The sequence below is a fragment of the Podarcis muralis genome, chromosome 15 (assembly GCF_964188315.1).
Source record: "Podarcis muralis chromosome 15, rPodMur119.hap1.1, whole genome shotgun sequence".
Taxonomy (NCBI): Eukaryota; Metazoa; Chordata; class Lepidosauria; order Squamata; family Lacertidae; genus Podarcis; species Podarcis muralis.
In genome coordinates this window covers 11,006,995-11,018,961 of record NC_135669.1, presented here as the reverse complement: position 1 = coordinate 11,018,961, position 11,967 = coordinate 11,006,995, and the positions used below count along the sequence as shown (strand labels likewise).

The following is an 11,967-nucleotide window of genomic DNA, read 5'->3' as shown; positions in this document are numbered from 1 at the left end:
GGAAACGTCTTGCGATTTTTTTCGCTCCCCCCCTTTTTCTAAGCCGCTAAGCCGCTAATAGCCTTTTAGCCGCTAAGCCACTAAGCCTTTAATAGCTGCTAAGCCGCTAATAGCCTTTTAGCCGCTAAGCCTTTAATAGCCGCTAAGCCGCTAATAGCCTTTTAGCCGCTAAGCCGCTAAGCCTTTAATAGCCGCTAATCGCGCTAATCCGCTAATAGGGTTGCTTCGCAAGACGAAAAAACCGCTAGACGAAGAGACTCGCGGAACGGATTATTTTCGTCTTGCGAGGCACCACTGTACTGAAATTAAAATGCATTGCCGTTTTTGAAATGTGCTTTTTGGACCAGGAGACATTTGCTGTGGCTGTTTCTACCACTGGCTTATGCTCCTTGAAGGTTTGTTTTGCAATTAAATGGGGCTTTTAACATGTGTATATTTGCACAGAAATATACTTGTTAGGTGCAGCTTATTCTACTGCTGTGGCACAAAGTTAGGTCAAGTTGCGCTGGATAAAATTCTGCATTCTTTACAAGAAAGGTAGTATTCTACTGAGGAGAATGAAAAACAGCATACAGACACCGTTTCATGGGCACATTTCATGACAGGTTTATATGTTATATAATAGAACACTTGTGACAGCCAGGCCTTCTGACCAATTACACCAATTTGTACCAGCTGCACTGACAGCCTAATTGTTTTCATACCCTTATTTCCAGTAGGCTTTTAAAGCCATACAGTGTGGTTCGGGACCAGCCTCCCTGTGCACTAACATCAGCACCTGAGGTTCTGCTTTCTTAAGACCTATAAGATTAGAGAGTACCTGGAACATGGCCTTTTCAGTGGTGACCCCACTGCTTTGGAACTCCATCTTTCAAAACATTAAAGATGGTTCAGGCGTGATTACAAGTTAGCATTGCCTACCTGAGGGTAAGCTACTTCCCACGGTTGTGAGTTAAATCCATGTGCGCTGCCCTGACGTTAGGCTGGGATGGAAGTGTCATAAATGAACTATTCTGCTCATATGCAACTGCATAATGACTGTATGGAGAACCTCCAGTTTTCATTGTGCTAGAAGAGGTACAGTTTTGCAATGCTATATGGCGTGGACATCGGGGGGGGGGGAACCTAACAAGGCAAGGAGAGAACCCCAAACTGGGTCTTTGTTGTCACCAACTTGTCTTGATCTGAAAAGGGGGAAAGTCAAATATAATAACTGGCTGTTGTTGGGCAGGGTGGAATACTGAGGGTGGGATAATATAATGGATTAGAGTCTCATAGAACAGCCCCCCTCCTTTTACAAATCTCAGCTGGCTGTAATCCTGTTCTTACTTACCTGGGAGTAAGACCCACCAAATACAGTGGAATTTACATCCAAGTAAATATGCATAGGATTGCCATTGCTTTGTACTCCACTCCACACTGTAACGCAGGCGTAAGGTTTGATAAACAAAAACAAAAAAAGATACGACACGGGCAAGTTTAAAAAGATTTTTTTATTTTTTTATTCTTATTATTTTTTAATATAAAAGAGCCCCTGGATCCATAAGGAGGATAGCAGGAGACAGAGGAAAAAAAGAACCAAAAAAAGTGGGAAATAAACAATATTATGACAGTGAGAAGAGATAATCTGGGTCAAACATCTGTACGAGCTGAAATCAGGGGGATCAAACTTTCTGTAGTTGCTGCTGAGGGATGCCCAAGACATTACATTTTAAAAACAGAATGGACCCGTCTTCAGTAAATCTTAGGAGCTTTCAGACTGAAGCCTGTTACTTTCCCACATGCAATTGCAACTCAACTTTCGCCCTGTGGCAGGTTTAACATGCTTGCAGGTGGAGGGGGCTGGTTTCATCCCACTATGTCCCATGCACACTAGTGGACTCATCACAGGTGGGCAAGCAGTGTCCCAGAGAAATGACTTCCCCCTGACCCAAGTTCTTACCTATCTGGTTATGCATCACACACATCCCTTTGAGGTGTGCAGAGCCTTGGAACTGAATTTGTTCCAAGGTCTGTATATTACTTGCTGTGTATTACTTGCTGGTCTGTATATTACTGTCTGTAATTGCGGTCTGTATATTACTTGCGGTCTGTATATTACTTGCTTTCCAGAATTATTGAAACAAGGGTGGGATCCAGGCAAGGCGAGCTGTACCCAAGCAGACAACTCTCGTGTCATAAAATGCTTTACGGCCTTTGCTTGCTCTCTTGGGCCCTGTTCAGTCTCAAGCTCCCGCCATGTTAATGGTGACTGATCCTTTTTCTAAAAAAACGACATAGAGATGGTCCAGGATATCTGTCTCTGTGGAAATGACAGTTTGGACTGGCGATAGTATTGGGACCAGATTGCAAGCTTTGGATTTAAATCTGGAGAAGGTGGAAAGTGCCGGAAATAATGCAAAAACCTGACTTTTCACTTGTGCTCTTCTCCTGATGAGGACTCTGTGCTCAAGCTGACTCACAAACTCACACGGAAACCATTAGTGTCTTGGAAACCAGAGGTGGAGGAGGAGAAGGTTGGAGAATGTGTCTACTCAAAGTTGCCTTCTCTGCACTATGCTCATCAGTGGCTGATAACGGCAGCTTGAATTGCACCTTCCCAACCTCATTTACTGAGGAAGAAACCGTACTTTGCAACTAGATGCCATTTTGCCCAGATCCCTGCTTCCTGAGCTGTCCAACAAAGAAAAGAAAGAAAGCAAAACTTATTCCCTTCCTGACTTCCCATCCCTGCAACACCACCTCTCCAAACCGCCCCCCCCCCCCACTGTACTATGAGAAGCTGCTTATTGCATAAATTGAAACCCTCCCCAGAGCTTGCAGGAGTGGAGAAGGTTTTAAGGACAGAAAGGAGAGACTATTTTTGCACGGTTATTGTGTTGTGTAGAGGCAGAGGTTCGGAGGAACCTGACACCACTCCATTCCCTCCCCCTTCCCCACCCCCCCAGGAAAACCTTCCGTCTTCTGGTTCTGTTTCCTTGGCACACCCTGAAACACCTCAGCCTGGCAGTGGGTGGAGGGGGCACTTCCCAGGTTGGTGGCATCCCTTTCATGGTCCTTTCGCAGTGGCATTTCATTGGCCAATCATGCACGCCATCTTGCACGCGACTGCCGAGATGAGAGCCGCTCCCCTGCCACTGCCTTCCTCCGACTGCAGGAAGGTGATGTCGCAGTCCGGTGTAAGTTGCCTGACTGCTGCATGGAACCGATCTTTGAAGCTGGGTAAAATAAGAGAGAGATAAAGACAAGGGGAGAAATTGAGAAGGGAAAGCCACCTCTCTACATAAATCTGTCTGGGTTTTAGGAATGGACATACGTTGACTTCTGATTCTTTCCGTTCCTTGTTTTTCTCCATAGCAGGTTGCAGATTTATTGTTGTTTTTTAAGTCCTCACGAAAATTCATCAGCATTTTAGTATTTTAGTGTGCATATATATATATATATATATATATATATACAGTCATACCTCGGGTTGAAGTCGCTTCAGGTTAAGCCTTTTCGGGTTGTGCTCCGCGGCAACCCAGAAGTAACGGAGCACGTTACTTCCGGGTTTCGTCGCTCGTGCATGCGCAGACGTTCAAAATGACGTCATGCACATGAGTGGAAGTGGTGAATCTCGACCCGGGCATGCACAGACGCACAGAAGCGGGTTGCATTCACTTCAGGATGCAAACGGGGCTCTGGAATGGATCCCGTTCGCATCCAGAGGTACCACTGTATTCTTTTTTTAAGTCCTCATGAAAATTCATCAGCATTTTAGTGTGCATAATTTTGCCTAATATACACATTTTGGCAAAGCACTGTAATCTAATATGATGCATTTTGTATGTATTTTTCACTAATGCAATCATACGCACGCTTTTATCTGCACTATTGTACACATTACTTGGTTGGAGAACTGAACTGCAAATTTCGGACAAGAGAACATTTCCAAAGATGGCTAGGTTTCACTTCACACCATGTTTTGGAAAGGGCAAATTTGGTAAATTCACCTTAAAATATGAAATGTATCAAATCCCCTCCCAACTCTACTGAACATTGAGACCTTCTCCAGAGACCCATCCCTAAATGTCCTCTGCCAAGCAGACCTGGTATCAGCACATGGTATGCTAGGCCAGGTACCAAGGCACTGGTACTTCAGCAGAACCCACTGGAACTGGACCCAGTGGTATGTAGAGGTTGCTAAATAAACAAATAGGATAATAAATACAGTAAGCAGTTTTGCACAGCTCTTTGGGGATGTGGAGCCTGCACGGAATTAAGTTTTGCTTTTCCCCCTTTGCAAATAGCAATAACATATGGCAGAGTTCTTCAACTTTGGGTCCTTACATGTTATTAGTCTGCAATTCCCATCATCCATGGCCATTGGCTAAGCTGGCTGAGGCTGATGGGAAATATAGTCTAACATCATCTGGGGACCCAAGGTTGAAACAGGCTCACACAAGGAACTGCTTAAACTGAGTCACACCATTGGTCTATCTTGGCCAGAATTGTCTATGCTAACTAACAGCGGTTCTCTGGGATTCCAAGAAGCTTCCAGACTGTTGCTGTTTTCAAGCAGGATCCAACCACACACCAGCATATTCAGGTTGCACGATCGCAGTTGACTTATGGTCTTACGCAACAAATCATCTTCCCTAAAGGCTGGACTTTTCGTGGTAGGGAAAGCGATGGTGAAGTGTGGGGTAACACTCGCTTTGACACATCAACATCTAAGCGGGCTTCAAGCAAATCAGGATGAATTCTCAATACAGTGGTGCCCCGCAAGATGAATGCCTCGCAAGATGGAAAACCCGCTAGATGAAAGGGTTTTCCGTTTGCGATGCGCTTCGCAAGACGAATTTCCCTATGGGCTTGCTTCGTAAGACGAAAATGTCTTGCGAGTCTCGCCATTTTTTTCTGCTTTCCCCCCCCCTTTTTCTAAGCCGCTAAGCCGCTAATAGCCTTTTAGCAGCCAAGCCGCTAAGCCTTTAATAGCCGCTAAGCCGCTAAACCGCTAATAGCGCTAATCCGCTTAGCCGCTAATGGGGTTGCTTCGCAAGACGAAAAAACCGCTAGACGAAGAGAATCGCGGAACGGATTCTTTTCATCTTGCGAGGCACCACTGTACATAAGTCATCTAGAAGCCCTACTTAGAGATGTGAGGGATGGAACATGGGGCGTTCTACATGCAAATCAGATGCTATGTTCTGTTTCCCATGCCCCCAACAAATCACAAGATACAGAGATGTATATTCTATTAATGCAACCAGTCAGTTGACTAAACTACCGTATTTTTCGCTCTATAGGACGCACTTTTCCCCCACCAAAAATGAAGGGGAAATGTGTGTGCGTCCTATGGAGCGAATGCAGGCTCCTTAGCTTCGCGGCGACGTGCCTGACCTGGAAGCCAGAGGAGGAACAGAAGGGTCTCCTGTTCCTTCTCCAGCTTCGCTGAAGGGGCGCTGCGCCTTCTCCCTCTCTGCGCATCGCCTCTCCTGTGAAGTTGGAGGAGAAACAGAAGGGACTCCTTCTGTTCCTCCTCCCGCTTCGCAGCGACACGCCTGTCCAGCGAAGCCTGAGGAGGAACAGAAGGGTCTCCTTCTGTTCCTTCTCCAGCTTCGCTGAAGGGGTGCTGCGCCTTCTCCCTCTCTGCGCAGAGAGAGAGAAGGCGCAGCGCCCCTTGAGCGACGCGCCTGTCATGCAAAGCCGGAGGAGGAAGAGAAGGGTCTCCTTCTGTTCCTTCTCCAGCTTCGCTGAAGGGGAAGCGCCCCTTCAGTGATGCGCCTGTCCTAGCTTCTGCCTTAGCCCTGCGCAGCCTCTTTGGGCAGGGGGAGCCTTCATCCCACTGCCCTGAAGAGGCTTGGCGCAGTTATCCCAGAAGCCAGAACAGCCACATGGTATCCCAGAAGCCAGATCCCTCTTGCTGTTCTGGCACCTGGGATTCAGAATAATTTTTTCTTGTTTTCCTCCTCCCAAAACTAGGTGCGCCCTATGGTCCGGTGCACCCTATGGAGCGAAAAATACAGTACTCGTTATGCAGACTGTTTCAACAATGCTGATATCTGTTGAGGGGCTGTGCCCCTTTCTCCAACAGGGATTATTTCCAGGTTTCCAGTTTAGCTCAATTCAGCATTCAGTGAACAGTGCCAAAAGCTGCCTCAGCTTGCGGACGTGCCCTTCATGGTGTGTCCGAGACCCCAGTTCATAGATTTAAGCTTTGGCCTGGACTCTGAACACAGACTCGGGGAGTTTCCTCTTCCAGCTATTGTCTCTTACCTCCTGCCTAGCAGCGTGAAGCTTGCTACCGCCACAGCACGGTGCTGCTTAATGAACAGCGATACTATTTTATGAGGCCAAATAATAAAAACACGGGCAAATTGCTCTACCACCCCACTGCCAGAGGTGCTATTGTCAGATGTCTACGGTGACCCCCTTCAAATCGACTGAACAAAAGCCAAACTAAATGTTATACGCAGGTGCACCTCTGACCTTTTCTCTGCCTTCCACTTTTCTCCTGGGTCTCCCTCTTCCCCAATCCATCCTTGCCGCCAAGAGGTCCAGCCTCAGACATTAATTTGCAAAGGTAAACATACATCTGGAACCCCATGAAAGGGGAAGCAGCCGAGGGGAGTTGCAGCATAAAAACAGTAGGTGGGGGAAGAGTTAAGCGCTCTTTTCCTTCCCCAGCCGCTCCCCAGGCAGGATTCTCTACTGAAACTGCTTTTCCTTAGAAAAAGCAACAACACATATACACATAATATTCTATTCCTATACCATATGAGCCCTTCCAGAATTTTCTAAAATTGAGCATTAATCATGTTTTGTGCTTATGATGGTACCGGGGCAGTTATACGCATTGCTATTTTTCCAGAAAAAGAGATGTTGGTACACCTCCCTTATTCTCTTATAATGGCAATGGCACACATCTGAGAGGTGCCGGAACCAGGCAGAGGGCCTTCTTGGTAGTGGCTCCCACCCTGTGGAATGCCCTACCATCAGATGTCAAGGAAATAAACAACTATCTGACTTTTAGAAGGCATCTGAAGGCAGCCCTGTTTGGGGAAGTTTTTAATGTTTGATGTTTTATCATTTTTTTTTGTTATTATTAATAATATTCTGTTGGGAGCCACTCAGAGTGGCTGGGGAAACCCAGCCAGATGGGATGGGGTATAGATAATAAATTATTATTATTATTATTATTATTATTATTATTATTATTATTATTATTATTATTGAGTTCTGGTGAGTTCCGGCTGGAAAAAAGCCCTTGTTACACGCAATCTCATTTTCAAAATTGTTTGCGCCTGCAAACATTTCTAGATGAACGTACTGCTTTGTTTCCATTTGGTGCATGTCTTGTAGCTTCCAGTTGAAATCCTGGAACTTTTCTTACAACGGGCAATGTGTGTGTTGTCCTGCTTGTGTTGCGCTACAGAGAGAGCTCCTCCAGATGGCAACTAGGGATGCATCACAGAACCACTAACAAAGTGGAATGATGCTTGGTTGGTCTGGTATAAATTCACTACTAATTCACAACTTTATTGCAGCAACGGCATGCAGCAGAATACACCTACAGACAAAACCAACGCCACCATTCTGGAGGGCCTCTGTATCGTTGCAGATGTTGAAGGGTTATCCCAATTTCTATATACAGTGGTACCTTGGGTTAAGAACTTAATTTGTTCCAGAGGTCGTTCTTAACCTGAAACTGTTCTTAACCTGAGGTACCACTTTAGCTAATGGGGCCTCCCGCTGCCACCGTGCCGCCGCCGCGCGATTTCTGTTCTCATCCTGAAGCAAAGTTCTTAACCTGCGGTACTATTTCTGGGTCAACGGAGTCTGTAACCTGAAGCGTCTGTAACCTGAGGTACCACTGTAGTCCAATTAATAACAATTATAAAAAGATGCAGTTCCCAGCACTCTTAACAAACTGCAGCTCCTGGGGTCCTTTTTTGGGGGGGCGGAACCACGTGCATTCAATGTACATTGTGGGTGTCCCCAGAGCTGCTATTCCATTTCCACCTTCAAGCAGAACAGCAGTGGCTGTGCGCTGCTAAATCACCAGCTTTTAGAAGCGTGTGGATAGTTAAACATCTGCTGATGAATTGTTCGGAAAGGCCCAGGCTTCTCTAGACGCCTCATGATATAGCAAGACTGTGTAGGTAGGTCTCACCTGGGGTGGAGCTTGTAGACGGAGCCATCGACGCCCACTGTGATCTTCAACGTGTCCTCGCACCTGCTGTCTCTCATGCGGTTAATGACACCGGCCAGCCCGGCTGAGCACATCTGCGCAGCCCTCGTAGAGACGCTCTCGCACGCCATACGGACAATGTCACAGTCTGTTACAGAGGGCAACAGCCCAAAGGATGTCAAGATGTTGTAAATCTGCTTACGGTCACCGGGATCACTGGGAACGACAAGTACAAGGGCTCTCACTACTGTCATCGTGGAGGGGGCTGGCGTGTTTCATCGCCCCAGGTCTCAACGGAAAACCGGAAGCAGGAGGCCACAACCAACCTGTGCGCTTCATCTCATATAACTGATATGCGCTTCATAAGACTGGGGGGGGGGGGGAGAGAGAATGTGGTGGCTGTGGACCAGGTGCTAATGCAATTTGTAGCAGGAGAAGAGCAAGGGCTTGTGGGGCACAAGTTACAACCACCGTAGTGGAGGGTTGTTTTGAATATTACTCTATGGGCTGGGTTTCACCATGCCCTGAGCCACTTGGATGCAGTATGCCTCTGAATTCCAGTGGCTGGGACATAGATGTCAACTTACAGATTTGAAAATAAGGGACCAGCAGCCTTGAAAATAAGGGACCAGCAGCCAAAATAAGGGATTATAGTCAGCCAGCTGAAATACGAAGTTAAAAGGGACCAGATAATTTTGGAGAGCAGCGCCGGTTTTTAGCCCTTCGTTTCCAGAGGTTGCTGCTCAAGACACCAGCCGATGAAACACTGCAATTAAATAACTACAAGCAGCAACCACTTTTTGTGCAAAACGAAGTCCAAGCTACGAAGAAGCTGCTGCAGTTCTGTATCTTTTCTCTTGTGCTCCATCTGCAGCTCTCAATTCCATCAGGTGGGGTGGGAGGAAGGGGGGGGAATAGCGCCCGAAGTAAACCCGCAGATCAGACCATCTATGCTAGTCTACCACTACAAATCGATGGGAGAAGCGCTTGCGGTCCTTCCCTTGTAAGCCCTTGGAACACCTGCCCACGCCTCCGCCTCCTCCTCTTCCTCCTCTCTTTGAACTGCTTTCTCTATGGTTGCCCTCGCTCTCCTCTCAAGGCTCCTCAGCAATTCATAGGCCATGCCAGGCTGCCCATCTCATCCGGGTCCTTCGGCAGCACAGCCGCAGTACGGCCTAGTGGGAGCGGGAGCGGTGGCGATGGGCAGAGGGGAGGCCCCAGGCAGAGACGCTCAGTTCGGCGGCCGCGAGGAGGATGGCGGCAGAAGGGCCCGAGGCTCCCGCCAGTCCCGGTGGGGAGGGGCTCCCAGGGGCTGAGGCTGGTGTGAGGAGGCCGGAGGCTGGGCTTGGGCAGCCAAGCAACACAGTTGGAGCCTCCCTCCTCCCTGGCTGGCAGGGAGGGAGGGACAGGAGCTGCTTCCTTCCTGGGAAATTTAAGGGACATCCATCAATAATGGACAGCAGCGGGACACGGCGCTGGGATAAGGGACTGTCCCTCCAAATAAGGGATGCTTGACAGCTATGGGCTGGGAATCCAAAGTGAGAAGAGCGCTGTTGTGCTTCCAGTCTTCCTGTAGGCACCTGGTTGGCCACTGTGAAAACAGGATGCTGGAATAGATGGTCCATTGGTTTGATCCAGCCGGCTTCTCCTATATTCCTATGTTTTTAATGTAGAAGCCGAATGTGAGCAGCTTAGTTCTGTCCACACAGAGCAGGAACAGAACTCTTTGAGGGTCTTACTATTGTCCTTGTTAATTTTACTCATTTGATTTCTTCCAGCTGACTCCCCCAACTGACCCGCAAGAGCCTGGAAGAGATAATTGAAGCCACGAGAGCCGGCCAGGTGAGTCAATGCCCAGTGTCCAGGGTGGACTGTTTGCCCAGATCTGCTAGCCTTAAATGGCAGCACAGTCTAGGCAGCTCCTAATGTTGGCCAGCCCTTTCCTACTCTAAATTTTCCAACCAGTGGGAATGCAACCACTGTGTGCTAGCATCTGAGGATGTTCAGACTAATGAGATGAACTACTTGCGCTAAATTGTAGTGGAATTCCTCAAAAGAAGTTTACATAAGAAGCTGCCTTGCATTGAGTTGGGCCATGGGTCCATGTTGCTCAGTATTGTTGATACTCTCCAAGTTTTCAAGCAGCTGTACCTGAAGATGCCAGGGATTAAACCTGGGACCTTCTGCATGGAAGCAGATGCTCGCCCATGAACAATGCCCCTTTCAAGGTAAAAGTTAATGGTAAAGGACCCCTGGACGGTTAAGTCTAGTCCAAGGTGACTATGGTGTTGCGGCGCTCATCTTGCTTTCAGGCCGAGGGAGCCGGCGTTTGTCCACAGCCAGCTTTCTGGGTCATGTGGCCAGCATGACTAAACCACTTCTGGCGCAACGGGACACCGTGATGGAAACCAGAGCGCACGGAAACGCCGTTTACTTTCCGGCCACAGCAGTGCCTATTTATCTACTTGCACTGGCGTGCTTTTGAACTGCTTGGCTGGTAGGAGTTGGGATAGAGCAACGGGAGCTCACACCATCACACAGATTTGAACCGCCGACCCTCTGATCGGCAAGCCCAAGAGGCTCAGTGGTTTACACCACAGCGCCAAGAGAGCTCTGTTAGCAATTCCTCATCATTTGACAAAGGTCTGATGTGTGGGGGGGGGGGGCGAGAATCATGGTATAGTTTCAAATGGGATTAGGGACTGCGTGTTGAGATTCTTGCATTGCAAGGGGTCAGTTTATATGACCCTCAGGGTCCCTACAGTACTCTGATTCTATATTTAGGAATATAAGAAGCTGCCTGGTACTGAATTAGACCATTAGGCAGCGAGGAAGAGATGCAGAAGGCCAGGAGGCTCCAGTGTGCAGAAGTGGGTCCCTTGCTGGGGGTGTGGGCTTTGGAAATGCCCTACAATGCCTAACCCTGACACCAACCCTGGGCAGGTCAAGAGAGAGAAAGAAAAGAAATACCTTAAAGAAACATACTACCTTTCAATTTGTGAGATAAAGCGAGTTTCAAAAGATCCTCTGGTTTTTAGCTTCTCTGTTGCTTCTCCATTGAAGAGCAAGTTTTCATTGACAAGTTTTAGGAGCACTAGCCGTACGATCTCTCCCATATACTTTCCTCCTATGATCTTCTCATACCTGGGGAAAGGGAATATTAAATCACTGGTACATGTTGTTTGGGGTTGGGGGCAGGACTTGTTAGATGACATAATTGCAGCTTGTTTTAACAAAACCCTCTCAGATATCAAGATTGATTGTTCAGCAATAGAGGCTATTTTCTCTGAGTTGCAGGAAAAACAACCACCTCTCCCTCTTTGCTGGACTCTGCACATTTTTCTCGCCAGCAAATATGTGCAGGAGAGTATGAGTCAGCTGCATCTCAGAGGATCCCACAACTGCGACACATGCCTTACTCAGGTCTTTTGGGATGCCACAGAGACCAGAAAGCAACTCCATGGATGGAATGCAGTCACTATGCCTAGATTCAAATCATGTTCCCACTGTTAGAGTTTCTCCACGCACACCAACTGATTCCCATATCTGCTTTTAAAATTAGTGTGAACAGAGGTTCGCCATAGGGAATATTCCCTCTGATTTCAAACCATCCATGAGCTGCACTTGGCTGATAGGCCAGGCTTCCCCAACCTGCTGGTGCCTTCCAGATGTTTTGGATTCCAACCCCCATCCTCTCCGACCATCGGCTGTGAGAAGGCGATGAGAGATGGAGTCTGACAACATCTGGGGAGTACTAGGTTGGGGGTGCCTCAGCATTAATGACCGCTCAAAGG

The 11,967-nt window shown here is 47.7% G+C and overlaps 1 protein-coding gene across 5 annotated transcripts in view; it reads right to left on the bottom strand.

Annotated features, from left to right (window-relative positions):
• Positions 1 to 1,474: 1,474 nt before the first annotated feature.
• GCK (glucokinase) overlaps positions 1,475 to 11,967 on the bottom strand; it is a 55,396-nt gene continuing 44,903 nt past the window's right edge. For all 5 annotated transcript variants that reach the window (XM_028708840.2, XM_028708841.2, XM_028708842.2 and 2 more), the window contains 3 exons: positions 11,162 to 11,317; positions 8,156 to 8,389; positions 1,475 to 3,218 (listed from right to left, as the gene is read on the bottom strand). In XM_028708840.2, coding sequence (XP_028564673.2) covers positions 3,074 to 3,218; positions 8,156 to 8,389; positions 11,162 to 11,317 — 535 coding nt within the window. In that variant the 3' untranslated portion in view covers positions 1,475 to 3,073. The remainder of the gene's footprint in view (positions 3,219 to 8,155; positions 8,390 to 11,161; positions 11,318 to 11,967) is intronic.